Raw genomic sequence first — 14,714 nt, 5'->3', positions numbered from 1 at the left:
GGGGTTTCACCATGTTGACCAGGATGGTCTCGATCTCTTGACCTCGTGATCCACTCGCCTCGGCCTCCCAAAGTGCTGGGATTACAAGCGTGAGCCACCGTGCCCGGCAATTTTTGTGTTTTTAAGTAGAGATGGGGTTTCGCCATGTTGGCCAGGCTGGTCTCGAACTCCTGCCATGTCACCGTTTCTCCCCCGGTTCCTTCTCTCTGTCTCCGCCTCTGTTTCTGCCTCTCTCAAAATCTCTTTGCACCTCCCTATCTGTAACCGGGTTTTTCTTCTCTCTTTGTAAAATATTAAATATTCAATGTACTATGGAATGTAAAATATCAAATGTTAAATTTTTCCTTTTAAAATATTGAAAGCCGGCCAGGCGCGGCGGCACGTGCGTGCTATCCCAGCACTTTGGGGAGTCGAGGTGGGAGGATTCCTCGCGCCCAGGAGGTTGAGGCTGCAGTGAGCTGTGCTCATGCCATGGTGCTCTAGCCTGGGCCCCAGAGCGAGACCCTGTCTCTTTGTTTTTTTTTTTTTTTTTTTTTTTTGAGACGAGGTCTCTCTTGTGGCCCAGGCTGGACTGCAGTGGCACAGTCTCAGCTCACCGCAACCTCCGCCTCCAAGGTTCAAGTGATTCTCCTGCCCCAGCCTCCGGAGTAGCTGGGATTACAGGCACACACCACTACACCTGGCTGATTTTGTATTTTTAGTAGAGACGGGGTTTCTCCATGTTGGTCAGGCTGGTCTCCAAATCCCGACCTCAGGTGATCCGCCCGCCTCAGCCTCCTGAAGTGCTGGGATTACAGGCTTGAGCCACCATACCTGGCTGAGACCCTGTGTCTTAAAAATAAATACATAGCCGGGCGCGGTGGCTCATACCTGTCATCCCAGCACTTTGGGAGGCCAAGGTGGGCGGATCACGAGGTCAGGAGTTCGAGACCAGCCTGGTCAACATGGAGAAACCCCGTCTCTACTAAAAATACAAAAATTAGCCAGGTGTGGTGGTTGCGGGCCTGTCGTCCCAGCTACTCAGGAGGCTGAGGCAGAAGAATTACTTGAACCTCGGAGGTGGAGGTTGCAGTGAGCCAAGATCGCGCCATTGCACTCCAGTCTGGGCGACAGAGTGAGACTCTGTCTCAAAAATAAAAATAAAAAAAACAAATGCATTGGTAAGATTACAAGTGGCTTTGTAGTTGGCTGGAGGTCCTGGACTCCTCCAGTGGATCCTCTAGTGATGGGCAGCGGGGATACTTCCAGTCTTTTCCAGGCAGGTCAGAGTGGCCGAGGGGTGGAGATGGTTGTGGGCAACAGGCTTGTTCTGGTCTGTTCTCTGTGGAGCTCCGCCTGCGTCCCCAGGAAGTTGACCTCGCCCTCTCCTGGTCCACACAGCATTCTGTTTTTGTCTTTGGGCCTCAGTTGAAAGCTTTGTGCTCTGAGCCAGGCGTGGTGGCTCATGCCTGTAATCCCAGCACTCTGGGAGGCCGGGATGGGTGGATCACCTGAGGTCAGGAGTTCAAGACCCGCCTGGCCAACATGGGGAAACGCTGTCTCTACTGAAAATACAAAAATTAGCCGGGTGTGGTGGTGTGCGTATGTAGTCCCAGCTACTCAGGAGGCTGAGGTGGGAGAATTGCTTGAACCCAAGAGGCGGAGGTTGCGGTGAGCTGAGATCACAGTACTGCACTCCAGCCTGGGCCACAGAGCAAGACTCTATCTCAAAAAAAAAAAAAAAAAAAGCTTTGTGCTCTGAACTCTCTCCCCAGAGGACTGTGGCCGAGTGCCCAGCCACAGACAGGAGACTCAACACCTTTTTCCACATGTAAGACAGAAGGAATTGGATTTCAGAGAGGTTGGGACACCTTCCCGAAGCCACACAGCATGTGGTGGGAGGAGACTTGAGCCCAGGGCCTCGTGGCTGCAGAGGAGAGCTTTGCAAACTTCATCAGCTCACTAGGAGGTGACAGGAGTGGGCAGAAAGCAGTCTGCAGCGTGGGGGCTGTTTTGAGGGGTGCAGCGGTCGGGCAAGCTTTACCTCCTCTGCGGGAGAAAGCGTGGGGCTGGAAAACCAGAATTCCTTCCTCCCCTGCCTCTCGCCATTCCTGGAGGTTCTAACGAGGCCAGTTAACCTCTAAGGCCTTGATGTGTTCTCCCCCCGGGAGCTGAGGCCGCTGGGCCACTGGGTCCCCGGGTTTCAGCCTTTGCGTCTGGCTCAGACAGGGGAGGCAGGTGTGCTGTGTGAGCAGCACGTGGGGTTCCAGGGCGGCCAGCTCTGGTGTTGGGGTTGCTTCTCCACTGTGTCACCTCCAGGCTCTGAAGCCCGATTCCCAACCTGTCAAATGGACGTGGGGAGCTGCTCCCCCACATAGAGGCTTGCGGGTTGAACACTGGCAGTCCGGGCACACCTGGGCTCTGGCTGTCCCTCTCTGGACGCTGGGACCCCAGGGCCCCAGTGCGAGGCTGGAGGCTGGGGCTTGGGATGAGGCTTCTGAGAAGGGGGCCGGTGGTGGCAGGGCTGGGCCAGGCGGGGGGCCGGGGAGGCATGAAGAGCAGATGTAGGGGTTGGCCACGAGGCCTGGTAATTAATTCCCCAGCCGCAGGGGCTAATGCCGCTGGGCCCCAGCAAAGCCGGCATCTGTGGGGCCGACACCCTGCGGGTAAGCCCGGAAGCCAGCCGGTTTCATTTATTCGGGCGTGAGCCCGATCTGCCCCGACACTGAGCTCCATCCTGTTCGGCCGCTAGCTTCCCGGCAGCCTGGGACCCACGCTGCCTCGGTTTCCTGAGCTGGGGACGAAGAGGTTAGCGGCCAGGATGACCCTCTCAATCAGCTCACAAGGGACACCCCAGCCTCTCAGCCTAAGGCATGAATCACACAGACAGGCCCGCCCTCCTCTGGGAAGACGGCGCAGAGGGGACGGAGGTGAAACCAAGAACCCAGTCCAGGAGGATGGCCCGCTGCCGGGAGGAGACATTTCGGGGCGCACCCGCTGAGCCGCCCCTGCAGTGCGGGAGGTCCTGGTGCCGGGGCCTGGGTCTGTCTGCTCAGGACGTTTTTAAAATCTTCTCTTGTGGGCCAGGCACAATGGCTCGTGCCTGTAATCCCAGCAGTTTGGGAGGCCACCCTGGGATGGGGGAGGACTGAGGGGCCAGGTGTTCACGGGTTGGGCCGTGGGTTCCGGCCTCCTGATGCACCCGGCTCTGCTGTCGTGGGTGGGGGCTGGGGTTCCACAAAGCCCCTCACCAGACCGAGGCTTGGGACTTGCATGTCCCCATGCCCTGGCCTTGGTTGTGCCCACCTTGGTCAGCCCTGAACCGCCACCCCCAGGAGGGACCAGGGCTGGTACTGATGGACTCTGGGGGCGGAGTCCCACTCCAGGAATCCCTGTTTCCTCAGGTTGAGGGAAAAGCAGATTCTGGGGCTCGGACACAGTGAGGTTTGCAATTTTATTAAGAAAACAAAAATTCAACCTATACAAAAAGGGGCTCGTGTTCCAGCAGGTGGCACCACGGTGGGAGCAGCGGCCAAGTCTGAGGGAGACAGCTTCTGAGGCCTGCCCCGCACCCCGCGGCCACCGCCCTGCTGCGGGGTGAGAGGGTTGGGGATGGCCTCCATGCCGCCCCGCCCTCCACCCCCGAGGCTGGCTAGGCATCCTGCTGCTGGATGAAGGGGTTGGGGATGGCCTCCATGCCGTCCTGCGGGCAGATGAGCACCACCGACGTGCCCCGGCACACCACCAGGCCCAGCTGCCGGGTGTCCTCTGTGAGCTTGTACTGGTCATCAGGATCTGGGGAGGGGCAGACAGAGGACTCAGGGAGCTCTGGGAGGCCTCCGAGACCCCCCACCCACCCCAGACTCTCGCTCACACCTCCCCATCTGCACCCCTCGGGCACCATGAGTGCGAGGGGACCTCAGAGGGTGCAGGCTGTGGGGCAGGGCCATGGTTACCACAGCCTCTGGAGGAGCCCAAGCTGCGAGCACAGGGAGGCCCTGGGGACGGCCGGCTACCCTGGGTCTTGGAGCTCACTGGGGTTCAGGCACCAGGGCCAGAGACCAAGTTATTAGACAGGCGGCCAGAATACAGCATCGCAGGCCTCCTGATCTCTGCAAGGTCCCTGGAGCCCTAGGGGGACCAACATTCACCCTATAAGAAAGAGACTGGGCTGGGTGCGGTGGCTCATGCCTGCAATCCCAGCACTTTGGGAGGCTGAGGAGGCTGGATCATGAGGTTAAGAGATCGAGACCATCCTGGCCAACATGGTGAAACCCCTGTCTCAAAAATACAAAAATTAGCTGGGCGTGGTGGTGCACGCCTTTAGTCCCAGCTACTGAGGAGTCTGAGGCAGGAGAATCACCTAAACCCAGGAGGCAGGGGTTGCAGTGAGCCGAGATTGAACCACTGCACTCCGGCCTGGCCAACAGAGCGAGACTCCATCCCCAAAAAGGAAGGAAGAAAGAAAGGCTGTTGATATGGGATGGGGACCCTAGGGAAGTGCCAGCAAGCCCAAGACAGGCTCTCAGGAGGCCGGAGGCGATGACAGCGCCTCACTTCTGTGGTCATGCGGTGGAGGGGCAGGGGACAACCATGGCCCCAGGTTTTTCAAATCTTTTTTAGAGACCAGCTCACCCACTGGTGTCTGTACACTGACTGGGCACTTAAAGGGTGCCCGCCACAGTGAAATTTTTTATTTTAATCTTGTTAGAGGTGAGGTGAGGGGCCAGGAACGGTGGCTCATGCCCGTCATCCCAGCACTTTGGCAGGTCGAGGCAGGAGGATCCCTTGAGGCCAGGAATTTGAGACCAGCCTGGCCAACATGGGAAACCTCGTCTCCGCTAAAAATATACAAAGTTAGCCAGGCGTGGTGGCGTGCACCGGGAGTCCCAGCTGCTTCCACTCCCCAGCTCCCCTGTCTCTGCGCCCCAGGATGATGGAGTTTCCAGCTTTGTGAAAACGCCTAGGAACGGTAAGTGCCCAAGCCCATCCTCCAGCTGCCACGGGGCTTCATGTCGGTAACTCAGAGTAAGGTTTTGTGGGTCTGAGAGAGGAGGAGCCAGCGGGCAGCCCCACGGCCAGCCCTCGCCTCGCTGCGCCGCTCGCCTCGCCGCCCCCCTCACCTCGCATGTACTCGATGGTGCCGTCCAGCACGAGGTTGAGGAGTGGGTCGAAGCCCTTCAGGATTCCACTGGCTTGGAGAAACCACGGAGGGGAGAGAAATGAGAACGCGTGAGATGCGTCCCGGGCACCGGGCCCACTCCAGCGTGGATCAGGTGTGGTGCCAACCTCTCCAGGGATGGAGGACTGAGGGTAGGTGAGGGCTCCTGGGGTGGGGGGGGCAGATGACAGCGGCCTCCAGAGCGACACCCCCGATGGACAGCAGACCCTGTCTGCAGGGGGCCCGACGGCAAACACCTGTGGCTGTGTGGGCCCAGGGTGCTGGCCGCAGCTGCTGGCTTGGCCTGCCTGCTCATAGGCAGCGTCGGTGATGAGGCCGTGTGTGGCTGACCGCGGTCAGACAGCTCTATGCACAGGCACTGAAATGTGAATTTCATGTAATTTCCACATCTGAGACAGTCTTCTTTTGATCCCTTTCCAACTATTTAAAAGCCATGAAAACCATCGTCAGCTCAAAAGCAGGCGAAAAACAGGGGTGGCACATGCCGAGATGGAAACAGCAGCCAGGAGAGGAGCGAGGCTGACGCGGGCCGCAGCACGCCTGAGGACGCCACGCTCGGTGAGAGACGAACAGAAGGTGTGTGTGCACAGGAGGCTGCCCGGTGTGTGATCCCATTTTTATGAAATGTCCAGGACAGACCAAGCCACAGAGACAGGGAGGGGATGTGTGGGTGCCTGGGCTGGGGAGGGGACAGGGCTTCCTCTAGGGGAGACAGTGCTCTGCTCTGAGGGCGGGGATGGCTGCACTGCCTGACCCATGCTGAGCCCCTCACTGACTTCACAGGATATAAAAGAACAGACTCCTGCCCCGCTGCTCAGGGCTTGCAGGGAGCAGGCAACGGAAATGTTCTGAGCCCTGGGTACACAGGCTTCAGGGGTCAAGGCAGTCGCTGTGGCTTCCCTCTCCATGCTGCCTGCCCCGCCCCTCAGGCCTCACTGCCTTAGGTCGAGATCCCCGCCCCTCGAGCCTGGCTGCTTTAGGTCACGCCTCGCCACCTTAGGTTAGGGCTCTGACCCGGTGGTGACCTCTGCCATCTGATCCTGCTCCCTAGTGTCTGGTGATCAGCCCATCCTCCCTGCCTGGGACGCCTCACCCCTCCCCTGCAGGCTCCTCCAGCCGACGCCTCCCCCTGCTTACGATGAACTTTTGCGCTCACTGAGGGGCTTCCCAGCCCGCCCACTCTCCTTCTCACCCCTGCCATCTTTCAGGTGCTTCCTCCAGACACCAACCCACCCACACCTCTTAGGGTGCTGCCCACCGTACCATCCCCCAATCCCAGGAATCAGGAACCCTGGGCATTCTGCCTGCCTGTCTCCCCGCAAAGCAGGGCCTAGTGAGCTGGCCCACGGCTGCTCCGCACACACCCAGGACAGCCCTGTGCAGGGGTGCAGGGTGAGGGTCTGCAAACCACGACCCTCAGGCCAACCTGGCCAGCTGCCCATCCCGTAGTGAAAGTCCTAGGGCCCAGCACCACACTCGCCGCTCCATCGCTGACCACAGCAGCTCTCCTGCTCTCCTCACATAGCTCAGTGGTTTCAGAGACCATCTGGGATGCAAAGCTGAAGGTATTTGCCGACCGGCCTTTGCCTACAGAGAAGGTCTGACTGCCCAGGCTTGGGCTCCCCCCTCCCCGGCTCGCTCTCTCTGCTCTCAAGTTCCTCCCCTGCAAAATGAAACTCATCACCTACACAATGGGGTCAGACGCAGCTGTTCAGGTGCCTGGCACTGGCCTGACCAGTGAGTCCCCCCTCAAGGAGACAAGACGTGAGCACCGAGGCAGGTGGGTGCAGCCAAGGTTCCCCTCCCCTGGAGAGTTGGGTGCGGAATCCCCTCCCTTGGAGCGTGGGCTGGGGCGGGTGACTCTGACGGGATAAGACGTCACTCTTGCACTTAACTGATGTGACGAAGACAAGGAACTCTGCAGCTGTGATTAAAGCCCCGGAACCAGCTGACTGTGAGCCAATCTGGAGGGAAACAGCCTGGGTGAGCCTGAGGGCATCAGGTGAGCTCTTCAGGAACCAGTCTGCTCTTTTTTTTTTTTTTTGAGACAAAGTCTGGGTCTATCATCCAGGCTGGAGTGCAGCAGCACGATCTCGGCTCACTGCAACCTCGGCCTCTCATGTGCAAGCGATTCTCCTGCCTCAGCCTCCCCAGTGGCTGGGGACTACAGGCATGTGCCACCGTGCCCGGTTGATTTTTGTGTTTTTGGTAGAGACGGGGCTCTGCCATGTTGGCCAGGCTGGTCTCAAACTCCTGAACTCAAGTGATCTGCCCGCCTCAGCCTCCCAAAATGCTGGGATTACAGGTGCCTACCACCACACCCGGCTAATTTTTGTATTTTTAGTAGAGACAGGGTTTCACCATATTGGTCAGGCTTGTCTCGAACTCCTGACCTCCTGATCTGCCTGCATTGGCCTCCCAAAGTGCTGGGATTACAGGTGTGGGCCACTGTGCCTGCCCGGTCTGAGGCTATTTAGGTTGTCACAACTTGATGGAGGCCAGGGATGGTGCTCAGAACCCTGCAGTGCCCAGGACGGCCCCAACCCAGAGAATGATCTGGCCCCAAATGTGTCCACACTGTTGGTGCGGGGAGAGATCTTGACATGGGTGGGGGAGACACAGAAGCTGGGAGATCTGTGGCGAGCTGGGGCAGTCCCTGGACACACAGGGCTGCTTAGAAGGCCAAGCCTGAAATCGCAATCCCTGCTACGCCACTGTGACTTTGGGTTACGTTTGTTTCCCACTCCATGCCTCAGTTTCCCTGCCTGCAAAATGGGCATACCAGTTCCTACCTCCCGGTGTAAGTAGCAAGACCGCACAAGGTAGTGAGCGTCAAGCGTGTAAAGAGGGGCCTGGGAGGCCGGGCGCCGTGGTTCACGCCTGTAATCCCAGCACTTTGGGAGGCCGAGGGGGGGAGAATCAATTAAGGTCAGGAGTTCGAGACCAGGCTGGTCAACATGGTGAAACCCCCGTCTCTACTAGAAACACAAAAATTAGCCGGGCGTGGTGACCGGCGCCTGTAATCCCAGCTAGTCGGGAGGCTGAGGCAGGAGAATCGCTCGAACCCAGGAGGTGGAGGTTGCAATGAGCAGAGATCGCACCACTGCACCCCAGCCTGGCAACAGAGCGAGACCCGGTCTCAAAAAAAAAAAAAAGAAAAAAAAAGAATAAATAAAAGAGGCGCCTCGGCATGCATGCGTCCTCATCATCGCTCTTGCTGGGTTTATTTCAAAATTTTAAAAGGGGTGCCGACGGCGGGAGCCTCCTCACCTTCGCGGCCTCCCTGGAACTTCACCCGGATCGTCTTGTCGATGTACTTGGACAAGTCCAAGATGCTCTCCTTTTTCTTCTTCTCCTTATCCTGCGGGGAAAGCAGAGCGCGTAAGGCGCAGAGCGCGGCCCGAGCCCCACGCCCCTCGGCTCCGGATCCCGCCGCGCGCTCACCGCCATGTTGCCGCGCCGCGCCGTGCCGCTCTCCGCAGGCGCCACCCCGCACCCTTTGACCCCTCTCCGCTTCACATGCGCATGCGCAGCGCATGCGCGGCCCGGGGTCTCAAGGCGTTTCCGGGAAACATCTGTCGACGGTTGCGGTGGGCACCGGCCAACATGGCGGCGGCGGCGGAGGCTGCGCTGGCGCGGCTTGTGGCGCCCTTTCTGCTCCTCGCGGCCCAGGTGAGCGCGGCGTCGGTTCCGACGGCCCCGCAGGCTGTGGCCCCTCGGCCTCTCGGGCCCCGGGCTACGCCCAGGAACGACCCAGGTCGTCTCGGGGGGTCCAGCCTCGGGGATCCGCGGTCACCGCGCTGCTGGCCGGCGGTGCTGGGGCCTGGCCGTGACCTTGCGGGGCTGTCCCCGGCTCGTCTCCCTTTCCTGCCTCGGAGGCCCTCCGCGGCTGCAGCGCCACTCACTTCCTTCCGGGTCTGAAGCTTGTGTCCACTCCATCCCTCCGTTCTGCTTGTTCTTTTCGGGGTCTCCAGCCGTCGCCGGGGTCGCCTGTCTCTGGCTGGGTGGCCTTGGGCAGGCGGCTGCCCACCCCGCGCCGAGCCTCAGTTTCCCCTTAGGCGGAAGGGCGCGGTGCTGGCTAGCCTCACCCTGGGGGGTGCGGTGGGGAACCCAGAGGCGTCCCGCGCGTCTCCCAGTGTCTGGCAGCGCCCTGGAGCCGCCAAGAGCCCAGCCCTGCCCTGGGGCTGCATCCCTGCTCCATCTTTTACTCCGTGACCTTGGACAAGGGAATTCCCTGCTTGGAGCGTCAGCTGCTCGTCCGCAGAAGGAGGGCTGACGGTGGTGTGGATTCTGGAGATGATGCCCAGGGTGACCAGCGCCCAGTGGCCAGCACGCCCTCGTTATGTTAATTGTGTGTCATTTGATGTAAAGCACCTCAGGTTCTCGTGGGGACAGTCTATGAGATAGCACTGTACTGACTGCATTTTTTATTTTCTTATTTCCAAATTTTCCCTCTCTCCTGAGTTTGGGGCCTCGGGGAATGGTACCCCGAGCAGCCCTACAAATGCGGCCCTTAACCTTGACTTCCCCCTCCGAGTTCTCACTTTTAAGGCGTCGCTGCCACCGGCTCCTTCTCAGTCCCACTCCTCCAGCCCCACCGTCCTCCCCCTGCTGTGGCTGCCCTTGTCCCCCATGTCCCCAGTGCAGCCTCGACACAGCAGGAGTGACCCTGTCACATCCAAATGAGTGTGTCCGTGCATTTGTGGCCTGGCTATCAGAAGCCTGCAGTTCATTGCAGGCGCTGGGCTCTCTGGCCGTTTCTCTTACCCTGGAAGCACCCCGGCAGAAGCTTTCTGACAACCCCACCCTCACTCCCAGCTGCTCTTTCGGCCTCCTGGATTCCCCCCATTCTGCAGCCAGGGACCTACAGCTCCCCAGACATTTGGAAGGAGGGAAGAACCAAAGGTGGAAGGAAGATCCTGGAACACTGTGGAGGGAGGGACTCAGTTTGCCTGGAAAGGCTTTTCCAAAGAAGGGTTCTGTGTGTGTGTGTGTGTGTGTGTGTGTGTGGTGCCATCTCAGCTCACTGCAACCTTGGCCTCCTGGGTTCAAGTGATTCTCCCACCTCAGCCTCCCGAGTAGCTGGGATTACATGCGTGCGCCATTGCTCTTGGCTAATTTTTGTATTTTTAGTAGAGATGGGGTTTCGCCATGTTGGTCAGGCTGGTTTCGAACTTCTGACCTCAGGTGATCACCCGCCTTAGCCTCCCAAAGTGCTGGGATGACAGTCGTGAGCCACCGCGCCAGGCCCCGAAGCAGGTGTTCCCAAGGTTGAGTAGGAGTCTGCCGGGTTGACAGGAGGGGAAGGGTGTTAGCAGCAGAAGCAGCATGGGCAGGGGCTGGGAGGAGTGAGAGCCGTTGGGCTATTTGGGGCTGGCAAGGGGTGAATGCGGCTGGAGTGTAGGGTGGAATAATGCTGGAATGGAGGGTTTCCACCTGGAAGATGTCACCACCAGGGAGGCCTGCGGGTGGGCCACGGAGAGAGGCTAGGGCAGGGCACAGAGGAGGGGGCCGTGGTACGAGGGGCCCCAGGCAGAGGGTGAAGGCAGAGCATTGGGCCTCCTTGGCTGGAGGACAGGCCGTCAGGTGGAAGCCAAGTCATGGAAGGCGCTGGATGCTGGGGCGCATGGACTTTATTCTGGGTGGTCTGAGGAGCTTGAGCTTTATCCAGAGTGTGGAGAGCCAAAGGCCAAGTCAGAGGGACACAAGAATGCAGGTGCTCCTGCCCCTCCCAGAACCTTGATTGTAAATACACCCTGAGACGCCCATGCCTGGAGGGGGCGGTGCTTTTCACAGTGGAAATGGGAGTCTGTTGCCCAAGAATGAGGCTTGCTCTCAGGGCAGGAACCTGCTTGGTGACAATCCTCAGCTCACTTGCTACCATTTGGTGACCCTGAGCAAGAAAATCGACCTCCCCAGTGAGACACTGCCACCATGGAGCCGTTCCCCTGCAGGTCTGCGCTGGAGCTGGGGGACCTGGCAGGACCCGGCCCGGCTCCTGGAGTTCCTCAGGTCCAGTGTCTGGAGTCATGTGCCTCTTTCAAAGGCCCTTGACTCGGATGCTTTCACAGTCATTCTGAAGCAGGGTTTCTAAGTCTCCTAGAAGGTTTTAAAGCTGTGTGTGGTTGCGAAACGTCTGCGCTGCAGTTGGGGAGGATTCCGAGCTGGAGGCCTGGGCTTTGAGCCTGTCCTCGCAGCCTGCCCCAGCTTTGGCTGGCCTTTCATATTTCTGTCGGCCCGACTAGAACTCAGGGCCCTATTAGAGCTGTGGCGGTTGAAGAATTGCTCCCTGTTCCTTTAACTCGGCAGGTGAGGAAGCTCTTCACAGTGAGACGCTGCTTTCTCTGGCCTTTGATAGAGCCACAGGCTTGTTTTTTAACGGAAAACCAGTTTTGCCAATTGTGCCGAGGAAAATGCATGAATGTGCTTTTGTGCTCTTAAATGACCCTTTTAGAGAGAAGCAGTTTTGTGGGTTCCCATTTTACACAAAAGACACTTTTCACCAAAGTCCCTGATCCCGTGGAACAAAGCTTGGCAAGTGTTTTCTGGGAAGGGCTGGACAGTAGTTCTGCTGGGACTTGTGGCCCATGTGGCCTCTGATAGGATGGCTTGGTTTCTCCTGTTGTACCTCCAGAGCCGGAGACTCTTCCTTAGGAATGGGCTTGGCTGCGTTCCAATAAAACTTTATTTACAAACACAGAAGGTGGGCCTTGACTGTGGAATCTTGGCCTCTGCTGTGACCCATAACATCCCTCCTGGAGTAGGTTCGAGGGATTCTGAACACTGGGAGGCTGTGTTGGAAGGGGGGCCCTCATGGGCAGGCAGTCTGATGGGCGGAACTGGGAAGAAGGGGCTCCTAACTCTGCCTCGGCTCTGGAGGTCACACGGGAGGTACATGGAGTTGGGCCAGGTCAGGAGCAGGAAGGAAGCATTAGCCAAGTGCTGAGACCCCCAGGGGACTGCAGGGACTGGGGCTTCCACCAGGCTGCCACCCCGAGGCCTCGAGGGCCTTGACCCAGAAGCTCCCAGACCAGGCCAGAACCCTGTGTGATTTCAGTGAGGGCCCAGCAGTTGGAGAGCCAGTTTGTGCCCAGGTACTCGGGTTGGTGTCTGGCGCCAGGGACCATCGGGACTTTTGGCTGAGCCGGAGCTCCCCTTCCCTGGCCCCAGCTTGGCGGATCTGCGTCTGTAGTGTGGGCCTTGTATGAGGTGTAGTTGTCCAGACGAAGGCTTGTTGTCCTCTTCCTGATGTGATGAACGGCTGTGGTTTGTTTCCCTGCCAGGTCCTCTGGGGACCATTGGATGTGGCTGTCTCTCTCTGCCTGGGAGGTTTACAGCCTGGCAGGAGCCCCGCAGCCCCAGAAGGCCTGGGCCAGGAGCCCGCCCTGTGCAGTTGAGTCCTACAGCCCCGGAAGGCCTGGGCCAGGAGCCCACCCTGTGCCAATGAGTCCTGCAGCCATGGAAGGCTGAGGGCTGGGCGCTCCTGAGGGCTGGGCGGGTCTAGGGCTCGGGGATGGGTCTCCTTGCCTCACCCATGGCTTTTCTCCTGGGACCCCTCCTCCCTGTACACGCCGGTCTCCCTTGGGGTTCCGCACCGAGGGTCTGCAGTGTGGGAGGGCAGCTAGGACCTGTGCCTCATTCCTGTGAGACCCTCTGGTGACCAGCATCCTTGAGAGATGGAGATGTCTTTGTTAGATACTGGCAGGGGACACCGGGCAGGGGAGCGGGAGGAAGGAGGACGGTGCAGGCAGCGGGCAGCTGCTGGGGAACCGGAGCCTGTAGTGTCCGCAGTGGTCCCCGCAGTGGGAAGCATGGTAAGCGGGGTCAGCTTCCTGCGTGTGGAATCGTGTCTTTTCCTCCTAGCTCCATCCTGCTCTGTGAAGCCTAAAATTGAAGAGGCAGGGGTTGGCCCTTCCTGTCCAGGCCGGTCCACTCTGTGGCCCTCCTGGGAAGTGTACAGGGCTTCAGGGCCTGATCCTGCCCCTACCTTGTTTTGCGAGCACTGCAAGTGCCCTGGTCCGCTCTGTCCCCGGGTGCAGTGGCCCCTGCTCCTCTTGGCTGGCTTCTGTCCCTTGTCCCTATACTTGGTCATGGGCTCCTGCCGGAGGATCTAGGCCTTCTCCCTGTGGCCCTTCCTGAGCAGCTGCTACCGCAGGCCAGGAGCGTAGGAACCGAAGCCCTAGTGGTTCTTCTCCCTCCTGGGAAGTGTGAGCTGCCGTGCTGGACGCTGCGGGCTTGGGGCTTTGCGGGGAACGAGACGGTGTCCCGTGTGGCGGCATGTCCTGCTGCAATCTCAGCCTGCCCCACTCAGGACCTGGTGCCTGTAGGCCTCTTGGCCCAGCTGCTTCCCGCCGTTCTTCCAGCGGGAGCTGAGGGACACCGACCTAGGGATCCTCCTGATCCGGGACCTGCCACGTGACTGCGTTCCCATGTGCCCCTGGAGTACCAGCCAACAGGCAGTGCTCATGGGATTGTGGGTCAAAGGCCACTCAGACCTAGTGGTGTGGAGGCTCGTCCAGGCCTCCTTCCCAGGCCCAGGGCCAGGTCTGCTGGGGTCCTGCCCTCCTTCCCCATGGAGGACTCTGCCCGTGGCTGTCGTCCTCCCGCCATGCCCACTGGTCCTGGGAGGCGCAGGAGGTGGTAGGACCCCTTTGTTTGGTGCAGAAACTCTGGGGGCCACAGAGTGGTGACCTGACACACCTGTGTTCAGCAGCCTGGGGCTCCCTGAGGAAGGGGAGCCGGTCTGCGTCCTTGCTATAAACCACGTACGGTCACGTCCCTGTCTGTCCTGTCGAGAGGGGAAAGCATCCCAGACCACCTCGTGTACATGGGCGCCCGTCCTGCGTTGTTTCTCGTGGGGCGGTGTGGCTCTGGGCCTCCCGTGCTGTGGTTCTGACCGCCAGCCTTGTCCCGCAGGTGGCCTGTGAGTATGGCATGGTGCACGTGGCCTCCAAGAATGGGGGCCCGAAAGGCAAAGACTACTGCATTCTCTACAACCCGCAGTGGGCCCATCTGCCGCACGACCTCAGCAAGGCAGTGAGTACCCGCTGGCCGGGCGCCCCTGCGGAGAAGCGTGCGTGGTGGCCAGGGCTCCAGAGACTTACCGGGCAAGGGCTGCAGGAAAGATCCAGAGGCGAGAGGCAGGCCCTGGCCCAGCCTGGGGGACTCTTGTGTGGCCTCCAGTTCCGCTAGGGCTCCCCAGTCCTGCTCATCAATGAAAGCTGTCCACGGGGCCTTGGGGTGCGGACCGAGACACCGGCTGAGCCCTGCGTGCTGGACAAGGGTCTCTACTGCCACAGTTCCCGTCTTGTGGGCCCAGACACAGGGGTCCTTGGAGGAATAACACCAGAGGGCACAGTGGGGTCCCAGGGACGAGACCTGTTCCTTTCCCCATCTTTCCCTCCGGGGCACTAGCAACTGCTGCTGGGTGGGTGTCCTCAGGCCCCACCTCCTTTTCCACTGCATCCCTCAGGCCCCGCTTCCTTTCCCCTCTATGCCTCTCAGGCCCCGCCTCCTTTCCCCCTATATCCCTTAGGCCCCGCCTCCTTTCCCA

The 14,714-nt window shown here is 59.7% G+C and overlaps 2 protein-coding genes across 4 annotated transcripts in view; one reads left to right on the top strand and one right to left on the bottom strand.

The window, feature by feature from the left end:
- Positions 1 to 3,414: 3,414 nt before the first annotated feature.
- On the bottom strand, positions 3,415 to 8,660 carry LSM7 (LSM7 homolog, U6 small nuclear RNA and mRNA degradation associated). The gene is made up of 4 exons (XM_017507473.2): positions 8,606 to 8,660; positions 8,432 to 8,522; positions 5,103 to 5,174; positions 3,415 to 3,774 (listed from the first exon to the last, which is right to left on the bottom strand). Exons 1-4 carry the CDS (start codon positions 8,609 to 8,611, stop codon positions 3,632 to 3,634), a joined length of 312 nt encoding a protein of 103 aa, XP_017362962.1. The 5' UTR covers positions 8,612 to 8,660; the 3' UTR covers positions 3,415 to 3,631.
- Positions 8,628 to 14,714, top strand: part of SPPL2B (signal peptide peptidase like 2B) — a 21,882-nt gene continuing 15,795 nt past the window's right edge. For all 3 annotated transcript variants that reach the window (XM_017507469.1, XM_017507471.2, XM_017507470.1), the window contains exons 1-2: positions 8,628 to 8,833; positions 14,078 to 14,197. In XM_017507469.1, coding sequence (XP_017362958.1) covers positions 8,681 to 8,833; positions 14,078 to 14,197 — 273 coding nt within the window. In that variant the 5' untranslated portion in view covers positions 8,628 to 8,680. The remainder of the gene's footprint in view (positions 8,834 to 14,077; positions 14,198 to 14,714) is intronic.

This window comes from Cebus imitator, unplaced genomic scaffold, assembly GCF_001604975.1.
Source record: "Cebus imitator isolate Cc_AM_T3 unplaced genomic scaffold, Cebus_imitator-1.0 Scaffold375, whole genome shotgun sequence".
Lineage (NCBI taxonomy): Eukaryota > Metazoa > Chordata > Mammalia > Primates > Cebidae > Cebus > Cebus imitator.
Note: the sequence above shows the minus strand (reverse complement) of the source record. Positions and strands in the feature narration are given on the sequence as shown.

Excerpts from the sequence above, each read along its gene's own strand:
- LSM7 (XM_017507473.2), bottom strand. Across the intron at positions 5,175-8,431 it reads GTTCCAGGGAGGCCGCGAAG|CCAGTGGAATCCTGAAGGGC; the intron begins GTGAGGAGGCTC and ends GGTTTCTCCAAG. Across the intron at positions 3,775-5,102 it reads CACCATCGAGTACATGCGAG|ATCCTGATGACCAGTACAAG; the intron begins GTGAGGGGGGCG and ends GCCCCTCCCCAG.